Source organism: Sinocyclocheilus grahami, unplaced genomic scaffold, assembly GCF_001515645.1.
Source record: "Sinocyclocheilus grahami isolate Dianchi unplaced genomic scaffold, SAMN03320097.WGS_v1.1 scaffold31.1, whole genome shotgun sequence".
Taxonomy (NCBI): Eukaryota; Metazoa; Chordata; class Actinopteri; order Cypriniformes; family Cyprinidae; genus Sinocyclocheilus; species Sinocyclocheilus grahami.
In genome coordinates this window covers 3410661-3422396 of record NW_015505210.1, presented here as the reverse complement: position 1 = coordinate 3422396, position 11736 = coordinate 3410661, and the positions used below count along the sequence as shown (strand labels likewise).

The following is an 11736-nucleotide window of genomic DNA, read 5'->3' as shown; positions in this document are numbered from 1 at the left end:
AATACGTAATTTAATATATCAAATTTAACAATTAAAGTTTTGGAAGGGAATAGGCCATTAATAAATAGTTTTTCATTATTTGAATATATGTTTGGTCTTAGTGCAGAAATCTCCCCAATACCACATTTGCATTTTCACAAGTTATTGCAGTCTACATAAGAATAATGTGCAATCAGTTTTTTTGAGCACATTTTACAAGCATATTTACTGAAAATCACTTTGTTTACTGAAATCTCCAGATCATTCCTGTGGGACATTCTTTAAAGCTTGTCTGATGAACCAAAACTGGTTTTTTGGAGGTGTGAAAATATTCCACTCACAATTCATTCAAAAGTTTCAGTGTGGATTGTACTGCTACAGAATGTAACTCTGTTGATATAGATGTGAAATGGCCTCTTAATAACTTCACCTACGACATATGCAAATATTATTATTTGTCTCACCTGTTTCAATGGATGTGCCGGTGGAAGGACAACCACATGTATAGGTAACAGTACACAGAATTATGTCACTATAAATTTAAGAAGGGCCCATCATGTCTAGCTGTCTGTAATTAGATTTTTTTTTTTAATATGCTAAAAATTATTTTAACATGGAAAAGTTAAACATGAATGTTGATCTGTCAAAGCAAATATATAATATCACAAATATAATATAATAATAATGTTTGGTCTCATGAAATCCTACAAACATACATTTATATTAATACATTTGTATATTAATACGTAATTTAATATATCAAATTTAACAATTAAAGTTTTGGAAGGGAATAGGCCATTAATAAATAGTTTTTCATTATTTGAATATATGTTTGGTCTTAGTGCAGAAATCTCCCCAATACCACATTTGCATTTTCACAAGTTATTGCAGTCTACATAAGAATAATGTGCAATCAGTTTTTTTGAGCACATTTTACAAGCATATTTACTGAAAATCACTTTGTTTACTGAAATCTCCAGATCATTCCTGTGGGACATTCTTTAAAGCTTGTCTGATGAACCAAAACTGGTGGAGCTTAGTGAATGGGTCAAATATGTTTTAAAAAAAAAATTGTATAGTTTACCCAAGATGGACCTACTTAGCCATCGACACGGCATTGGGGCAAGTTGTGCCACTTCACGTGTATGGCCCTATGTTAAAGATGCCATATAAATATCCTTATGCGAAAACCCCCCCAAAAAAGTTATTTCAGTTGAGCAGAACAAAACTAGCAGATCTTACCCAGCTTTCCTCTACTGCAGGGTGCAAATCTCCCTGGTTTTAGTTGTTGTGTTTTACCTCTGAATATTTCTTACAGAACAGTGTTCAGTGTCGACCTTTGACCAAACTCTTGCACTCCTTCTCCTAAGAGAGTGTTGTTTTATGGGTATGTCCGCTCTATGAACTAGTGCACTGTCATACCTCTCTGATAATGATTTCATCTATTACTACAGCTTTTTCCTCTTTCTCCGGCTCTCACCAGGCTGTCACAGGTTTCACTTCGCCTCCCCTCATGCAGTCTTGCATCTGTGTGTATAGGAGGGATAACTTAATCAGCTTTTATTTTCTTGATATTGGTGTAACTTGAGAGGATCAGACAGAAGGTTCATTTTTCCCTCCACGACAGACACTAATTTAATCAAGCTGCTGAATTCCTGCAGTTTTACTTCCCTCAACACTAAAATGCATCACTTCATAATTTGTCCCTCTTGAGTGAGCCCATTTCCGAGAAAACACAGGGGCTTCCCAGACTCTTGAGAGACTACTTTCAGACCTCCAGGCCCTGATGAATGTCTGTCTAGAAATGTGTTTCCCTCCATCCCTTGCTGAGCCTCTAGAACACATGTAGGGAATTTTTTTATCGATTAGGAGGATATGTTTGTTGTTGTAGGGTCACAAAAATGCAGAACACTTTAATAATAAATGTCTATGGCATGATAGTTTCATTCATGGTTTGTGCATCTAACTGTAATCTATATGAAATTACAAATGCCCATCCATTTTATTTACACATATTACATATGTTGTACATACGTATACAGTTGTGGTCAAAATTTTACATACACTTTGTAGTATCTGCAAAATGTTAATTATTTTACCAAAATAAGAGGGATCATAAAAATAATAAATGCATGTTATTTTTTTAATTAGTACTGACCTGAATAAGATATTTCACATAAAAGACGTTTACATATAGACCACAAGAGAAAATAATGGAGAATTTATAAAAATGACCCGGTTCAAACGTTTACATACGCTTGATTCTTGATACGCTGTTGTTACCTGGATTTCTTTTCTGATAATTGTTCCTGAGTCCCTTGTTTGTCCTGAACAGTTAAACTGCCTGCTGTTCTTCGGAAAAATCCTTAAGGTCTCATAAATTCTTTGGTTTTGCAGTATCTTTTGCATATTTAAATCCTTTCCAACAATGTCTGTTTGATTTTGAGATCCATCTCTTCACACTGAGGACAACTGAGGGACTCATACGCAACTTTTACAAAAAACACTCACTGATGCTCCAGAAGGAAACATGTACAGTATATCCTCTCTCTATGAAGCCATTTTCACTCAAAATTGCTAGTAAATTTGACAAATAATTGCAAAGAAATAGCTGAATTATTAAACTCTCTCTATATATTATACAAAATTGGTGTAGGAACAATTTTCACTGACAATTTGCTAGTAAATTTGACATAATTACAAACAGAATTTTTTTTCAGTGCATGTATCTATATATGCATACATGTGTGTGCATGTATAGATATAGTCTCTCTATATATTCTTATATGTATATACACACGCATATAAATAATGTAAAAATATATGTATATTTGAACTTCATATAATAACAATTTAATATAAAAATGTCTGTTTATAAAATATATAAATAGATATGTATCTCAAATATTTAAGCAAGTATTTCTGGTTAAAGATGTTGCCACTATTTAATGAGACCAAAGCCTCTCTTAAGCTACTGCATGTTCCCAGTAATACATCAGAATTTACTGCTATAAGCAATACCACATGTTGGGAGGGCTGGAGAAGGGTGTTCCCGAAAAGGAGGAGAGCACTGAAAGACACAGCACTGCTAGCAGAACAACCAAACCTGACAGATACAGAACATAAGTGTAATTTGAAAAAGGTCTAATCTACTCCCTTTCAATCTGAGAAACATTTCATGAGAAATTCATCGCTGGCTCCCACCCAAATAAAAATCCATTTACAACCGTCTGCTCCCAGGACCTTTGCCATGTCAAGTGGTGCACAATTTCAGCCTAAAAATATTAGGCCAAGAAGAGAAATTCTTAGATTTGAGTCATAAAAAAGAGAAACCGTCAGAACAACATTTCTCATTCATGTCAAGAAATACAAGAGAAGCGACTGACAACAGCAACATTGTCACCTCCTGGAATATTTCTCCTCGGCTTTCCTCAAACAAGAGGTCACACCGAGTCAGAAAATGAGCACTTTCTAACACAGAGCTATAAAGCAGAGAATACTGTTTATTACATCGTTTACATTTTCTAACACATCAGACAGTTGTGCAGCTGATATAATTTGGTTTGCATGATCCAAAAAAGTGATCACAAGTGCTCAAATTGATTTGTGTGAAAACCTCCCAATCCACATAATGCATGGCACCAGCATAAACCACTGATCATAAACTACTTTAATGACTCTGTCTCTAGACGAATAATCTTATAGCTGGCACTGGCAGATACATTACATTTGGGGTGGTGTAGTCACAAGCTATTATACCGCATATCATTACAATTTTAGAAATACTGTTTAGTTAAGCCAGCATCAGAATTTACCTACAAGCTTTTTGTAGCAAGTGCCATAAAAACTAATTATGTGCCCTTACAGTGAACAACAAAAAACAACAACACATTATTAAAACAACAACAACACATTATTAGTGATTAACAACATCAGTAACACTTACAGTAATGAAAGATGAAACTGATAATTAATTGAGGGGTTAAGTTTTTAAACTTAAAGGGGTCATATGATGCTGCTAAAAAGAACATTATTTTGTGTATTTGGTGTAATGAAATGTGTTTATGCGGTTTAAAGTTAAAAAAACACATTATTTTCCACATACTGTACATTATTGTTTCTCCTCTATGCCCCGCCTTTTTGAAACACGTCGATTTTTACAAAGCTCATCGGTCTGAAAAAGCGAGGTGTGCTGTGATTAGCCAGCTATCCAATGCGTTGTGATTGGCTGAATACCTCAAGCGTGAGACTGAAATGTTATGCCCCTCACATACTGTTGATGCCATGTCCCGGCTGGAGCGAAGAGACAAAAACATTAAAACCCATTACAAACAAGGCATTTGTTGCATCCAGTGGGGACATAGTTACTGATTATAATGACTTATACTGTCTTTTTATGCGTTGCGTTGCATTGCACCGTGCCGCGTAAACATAAAACTCTGTCTGCATTTGTGATCAGAGAAATGACAAACAACAAGTGCTACTCCACACTGCCCAAAACTCACGTTTGAATCATCAGTGGCAAGAGCCAGCAGAACATGGTGAAAGAGAGTTTCCTTTACTTTTTTTCTAAAAAATTAATTAATTAAAAAAGCAGTATTATATATAGTTTAAAGATGAGTTGTCTAGTGATTAATAATTTTATTTAAATCTTTCAACACCCCTATTGGTAAAATTGAAAGAGCATATACATTGAAATTGAAAGCGCCTATATGCATTAAGAAATATGTCAGTCAAAATATTTATTGAAATTTTTTGACATTCCTAATAAAACTGCCATTAATAATTAATCTATTTCTTTTGACATTCCTAATATTTTAAGCATGCATACCATTTCATTTTTTTTTACTAAATATAAATTTAACTAAACATAAATGTTAATGACTAAAAATAACAAATAATACAATTCATCTTTTGATTTGATTATTTTATCTTTTTAACCAAATATGTTAAGCCATTAAATAAAAATAAATAAATTAAAAAATGAATTGAAAATACAGCCGTTAAAAGATTGAAATAATATGATAATGTCATAATATCTGTTCTGCATGTTTCTTTCCATGTAGCCCCTGGAACCTGCTTACATAGCACTGGTTGGGAATCACACTGCATTAGGTGTCAACATCTCGTAAAGCTACTGGAATGTGGCAGCTGAGGCGTTGCCCCTGACTGAATGAGTGCCAAACGCACTGGCCCATTTCAGGACACAAGTACCAGCTGGTGGCCGTTTGGATCGCTGCTGATAATTCAATATGATGTACCTTCGGCTAAAGCTGGATAAAGGGACTTATTGGAACAGGTATAAGGCAAGAGTCACAACAACGTAGCTGTTTGTTATTTGCTCTGGGACAATTTCTCCTTTCATGTTTCATGAGAGAAATCAAAAAGTCATACAAGTTTGGAATGATGTGAAAGTGAGTAATGAATAACAATTTTCATATTTGGCTGAACTATACCTAATTAAGTCATAAAAGTGAAACATTAAAAAAAGCCTCTATTGGACCTGTACACCTCTTGGCAGGTGGGGAGAGACTTTCACTAATACACGATGTTCAAGGCCTAGGAGGCGATTTGTTGCTTAGTCAGCCTATACATCTGTTAATGTAATCCAATCCTAGCAATCCAACTCAGATAAGAAAGCTGAGTTTTAATGCTGTTAGATTTATGCTAGTACTTCTGAGAGTCAAATTACGGCACTGGCTTCCCTTTAGGAGTGAACACAACAGTTGTAACCTAGTTACACAAACTGCTTTCCACACTTGAGTCTTGTTGCATTACAACTAGTGGTGTCATGAATTACACGATATGTCGATGAATTACTCAAATTAATCAGCATTTGCGAACATGAGCACCGCAAGTGAAGTCAAAAGTATTTAAATTTTGAAAATGCATCTTAAGACCCCTTTGGTCTAGCAAAGGCTGGATAAAGTCAGTGTGGTTGGTGGATGGTTAAACTATAAAAAAAATATACAACATGTAGTGAACTGAACTGGAAAAAAATGGTGACATCCCTATGACTTTTGATATATATAAATATATATATATATATATACTGTATATGTGGGTGTGTGGATTCTCTACAAAACAGGGCAGGATTCATTACTAGAAAGGATTCCACTGCTGTTGTTTTCATTTGATTCATTTCTCTACATCTATTCCAAGAATGCCCATATCTTGATCAAGTCAGTAATGCTGATGACGTCTCCAGTCGACTGACTGATATCAGCTGAGAAGCAACGTGAGTGAATGAGTGAGTGAGCTGAAAGAGCAGAAACCAGTATTCAGTCAAGTCCAACATTAACATTTATAGGTTTATGTATGCTTTTTTTTTGCCTGGAGGCTATTCATAAGAAGTTCAGAGGAATATGTGTTTTACGAGCGTGAAAAGGGAAGCTGAATGGCACACTATGCTTAAATATTTGACTGTCAAATTTGTATTCATGCACACACATGTTGATTAGACATCCGGCTCCGGATGTGGCCTGCCTCGCACGTATGGTTGTTTCAGACTCAGAGACTAGAACAGGTTTCTTAATAATTAAATTTTGCCTTATAACAATGCCACTAAAATGTAAAGTTCTCTCAAAAGTACATAAAACTAAACTCATTCCAAGGAATTTTATAGATGGCAAATGAGATATTTGTGATCGGGGGTGACTTGGAAAATTGGTTGCTTGCGTTTTACTTGTTTAGTCAAGCGTGGCCTCAGACAGCACCGTGAGGATTCCCATAGGCATTTAAAACAAATGTTGTTGCTTTGAAAGGGAATTAGAACTGGCAGTGCCATAATTTCATTTGGCACGACTGAAATGTCACAGTCTTTCTGTTTACTGATACTTTGACGCAACTGTCCTACATCAAAGAAAAAAGAAGGCTCTTAGGTAAGTGAGCTAAATATTGTGGTGCCGAGGAGTCCAGATGCACTAGTGACCAGCGTCTGAACTCCAGACTTTTCTTCATGCTTATGTGTCTTAAAGTGACAAAAAATATAAAGGAATTGAAAGGAATCGTTGCTTTTGTCTATTCTCGGCACAAATTGCATTTGAGGACAGCATTATAGTCCTCTCTTTAGCAGGGGTTTTTAAAGAATAATATTTTATCGTTTTTGTAGAGGTAGCATAAAAGCAATCCTGCTGAAATGTGGTAGGTCTGTTTATATGCACACACGTAAAAAAAACTAAAAAAACATTAATCATAAAAAATCTAACAAACTATTTTTAAAATGTATTTATTTATATGAATTAAATCTTGTACACAAAATCATAAGTCTAATATAAAACACATCTAAAAATTTATCTGCATGTCTATAATTTTGTATTAATCAGGATCAAAAATCTAAATTAGAATGTGTTCAAAACACTTTATGGACAGAACTGACATGACATTTCTTGTATGGTAGTACATATCTGTGTTCAGTGTACTGAATTAATGTCACGAAGCAGAACTGAAATGGCACCAGGCCTGGCTCAAATATCAAATAGTTTGACAATATGAATGATATTAATGCTTAGATATTTCATATATCAACGCCAGCAAAAGCTCGTGTAAAACTGAGAAAAAAAGAATCGTGTTATATCAGTTTGCTAACAAAGCTGGCATGCAATATCAAATAGGTAAGATCACGAAACGTGCACAATGATTGTCATGACAACGGCAAAATTTATGGCAACGGTACCAGTGAGCTCCAGGATAGAGCAAATCCGCTGCAGCCCTGAGGCGACATGTTATTTTACCTGCTACAAATAACGAGCACAACTGGATTTCACTGACGCAAAAGTGTTCATTTTGATTTATTATCAGTATTATGAACTTTTTGAAATCTAAATCTTAGCGTGGGACTTCGTCACTCTCTGTACGTCACTGAAAAGTGATGTACAGGCATCATGATCACATGCTCAAGAACTCAAATTACACATGCTGCATATATTTGCCAAAATGGAAACCAAAGGATTTTCGATTGTATTTGTTGATAAATGAAATAGAAAAGTAATGTGTTTTACTTCATGGTGTAAATTTACCAATAGGTTACATAATCAAGTTTAATTGGAGCTTTAGAGGAGCATGTACTTTAATAATCCAAAAAGAGCTGAAAATGTCCATGGTTGTATGATTTCCACGGAAAATCGCAGCAATTTTGTGGCTATTCTGATCAGTTTAACCCTGGAGCCAGGCCTGAGTGTTGCCCGCATTCAATATGCCATTCAAAAACCAAGCCTTACCACAGGAAGCTCCGGCACTACAGATGCGTTCCCAGTTCCTGTGACTTAACTGATGGGAGGAACGGGAGGTAGTGGAGCAGTTTGAACCTCTGAATAAAGTTTGTGCAGAAAGGCAGATTGTAACAGGAATGATCGGTGACGTGTATTTGAGATCCTTCATGAACCGTCTTCCTCCAGCTCTTTATTCCCCTTTCTTTTTCTGTTCCTAAGAAAAAACATGATTTTTATTAATTATACCAACACTACATTGACACAACTAGAAAGCAGACAAAGCAGATATTTAAATCTTGCAACCAGGAAATGCATTAATTGAAAAACATTTCAGCCAAGTAATATGCACTTTTAAAAATGAAAGGTGTTTTATTGGCTTTCATGTTTCCATGAGGAACCATCCAAGGAACCTTTCCATTGCACAAAAGTTTCTGTATTGTGCAAAATAATTTATTAGATTATTAAAATGTTCTTCATATTAAAAAAATGGTTCTTTCAAAAACTGATCACTGATAAGAGTGCTTCTATTAAAAAAAACCGTTTGGATCCTTTTTTAAGGTGCTTTATGTTATAAATGTAAAAAAAAAGTTTTTGTTTTGGTCTGTGAGATTCCACCCAGTGGCAGTTTAGTATAGTACTTCTTTCAATAGTATTTCACCCCAGGTTGCCAGTTGCCGGAAAACACAGCATTCTGCAGCCATGAAAGCCAGCAAATGAACTGGGTCTTTTTAGATTCTACCCAACCTCAAAAGCCTCGGCATCCACCTAAAAAGATCTATGACCAGAGGCAAATTAAAACGGATAAATTAAAGGCATAGTTCATCCAAAATGTACTCACTCTCAAGCCATACTAGGAGAAAACATGACTTTCTTCTTTCAGATGAATGCAAACAGAGTTATATTAAAAATGTCTTGGCTCTTCCAAGCTTTATAATGGCGGTGAAAGGTGGTCGAGATTTTGAAGCCTATAAAAGTGCACCCTTCCATCGTAAAAAGTGTCCCACATGGCTCCAGGGGGTTAATAAAGGCCTTCTGAAGTGAATCAATGCATTTCTGTAAGAAAAATATCCATATTTAAAACTTTATAAACCACAATCTCTAGCTTCCGCTAACTGTCGTGCGCACGTTCATGAGAGAGTGGCATTCCAGCGGATGATGTAGGATGTAGGCGTAGCGTAATCTCTTGTGAGAATATGCTAGTCTCGCACAAACCATGTTTTAATAATAATAAACTTTATTTTCTATAGCGCCTTTAAAAGGAACAGCTCAAAGCGCTTTACACGGATAAAAAGGATCAAATAATAATAATAGTAATAGAAATAATAATAACAATAAATAAATTAAAAGTAAAATAAACACCATACATATGACAGAGAAATCACTTAAAAGCTATTCTGAAAAAATGGGGTTTAAGAGCAGATTTGAAAACACTAAAAGATTCTGTCTGATCTCAATGGGAAGAGAATTCCAGAGTTTTGGTGCACAGGAAGAAAAGGCCGTAAACGAGTAGGGGGGACCACTAAAAGACCAGAATCGGAAGAGCGAAAATCATGACTTGGAATATAAACAGTTAACAGTTGCGACAAATAATGTGGGGCGGAGTCTTGCAATGTTTCTGAGATGAAAAAATACATTTTTAACTGTATTTTGAACTTTCTGATCAAAAGTTAGGTTAGTGTCAAATATCACCCCCCCCCCCCCCCCAAAATCTAAAGCCGTGCCTTCCACTTTTAGAGCAAACGTACTGGTTTTACTGTTTTGTTTACAGCTAAGGAAATAATATTACTGTCTCCGCTTGGCTCCTCTTGGCTTATATCAAAATCCTCTGACATTTTTCTGTACAAATCCTCACTTTGCACTTCTAATTCGTGACCGGTGTGTTGTTTTGCTCTCCTCTCTGCGCTTCCGCGTTCATCACTTCTCAACGTCCTACGTCATCCGCTGGACCGCCACTCTCTCGTGAACGTGCGCTCAACAGTTAGCGGAAGCTAGAGATTACGGTTTATAGTTTTAAATATGGATATTTTTCTTACACAAAAGCAGCTTTTCGCTTCAGAAGGCCTTTATTAACCCCCCCAGAGCCATGTGGAGTACTTTTTACGATGGATGGGTACACTTTTTTGGGCTTCAAAACCTCGACAACCATTCACTGCCATTATAAATCTTGGAAGACCCAGGCCATTTTTTGATGTAACTTCGATTGCATTCGTCTGAAAGAAAAAAGTAATATACCCTTAGGATTGCTTGAGTAAATCATGGGGTTATTTTCATTTTTGGGTGAACTGTCCATTTAACTTTAATTACAGTGTAAGGCTTGTCGTCTTCCATTGCCAGTGTCCTCAATCTGGCAACCCATGTCAGTGTCGAGTCGTAGGAGGATATTTAGGAGGATAATCTCCAATATTTTGAATTTGGAACACAGTACCCATTTCAGCCGCTAGCTGTCAATATTACATACTGCACCTTCAAGAGTGTGTATTCATTAGCATTTTCTGTTGCATTCACAGATGTATATTTTTATTGAATAACGGCTTTCAAAGAGTCGGAACGAGTCGTACAAAGATCTTTTGACCATGACATGGCCCTGCAGATTAACATGCCCAACAGTCATGTGTTTTTACAACTTACCTGGTATTGTGTTATCCAAAACAAATCCAAAGAATCCACCAATGAACATGTGGGTGGTGAAGAGAATCATTATGAGCTGATCCAGCTCTTTTATGCCTGTTGACAGATACAAAACCATTCAGATCACAAAGAACCGGGCGGACAGTGACAGATGTCCAACACATGGATATAGATGTAAGCAAACGATTAGGGATACAAACTCTTGGTATAAGATATCTTATTATTATGCCTTAATAGGGTGGATGTTCTAGGGCCAATTAACGTCCATCTGACGAGACCCACACAGCAAATGTTGGTCAGGAGTTCAATGTGTCAGCTTAAAACACTAATTCCTGAAAGCCTGTCAATAAACTGCTTAAAAGAGACCCTGATAAAGCACTATTGAACTTTTGTGGATGCAAAAGCCCCCTTGTTTTAAGCAGTGTTAACAGAAAACTTGGGACGAAGATTAGGACAAAGTTCATCCAAAGGGTGCACTGGCCTGGATATCGAAAGAGGTCCGTTGGTTTTTACATGAAAGGTTTGCGCTGAAGTTAAGGGAGGAGATTACAGCAGAGTCCAATGGAGACTTGTAAAGAGGATTGGCAGATAAGTCGCCCTAACCTCAGGAGCCCAGACAATGCTTTTTACCAATGTAGATAAGCTTGGGATGTGCCACTTGCACCGACTGACCTCCCACATTGCATATCTCAAACAACTACTGTTTCTTGTCCTGTTCAGTTGCTGAAGCAACATTTGCATCTAATGCCCAACAAAAGAGTTCAGACTGGAACTGTTCTTCTAATATATTTGTTCTGTTATTTTGTGTTCAGTTTTTTTTAATGAAGAAATGTAATAGCAATTGACTATGAAATAAAGCAATTCAGAATGATTCTGCTCAAGTGAATTTTAATGATTTTATATATATATATATATATAT

General features: G+C 36.0%; 1 protein-coding gene across 1 annotated transcript in view; it reads right to left on the bottom strand.

The window, feature by feature from the left end:
* Nucleotides 1-7995: 7995 nt before the first annotated feature.
* Nucleotides 7996-11736, bottom strand: part of LOC107576121 (solute carrier family 23 member 2-like) — a 22766-nt gene continuing 19025 nt past the window's right edge. The window contains exons 10-11 of the mRNA XM_016262375.1: nt 10818-10913; nt 7996-8403 (exon numbers count right to left, since the gene is read on the bottom strand). Of these exons, the coding sequence (XP_016117861.1) occupies nt 8216-8403; nt 10818-10913 (284 nt within the window). The 3' untranslated portion in view covers nt 7996-8215. The remainder of the gene's footprint in view (nt 8404-10817; nt 10914-11736) is intronic.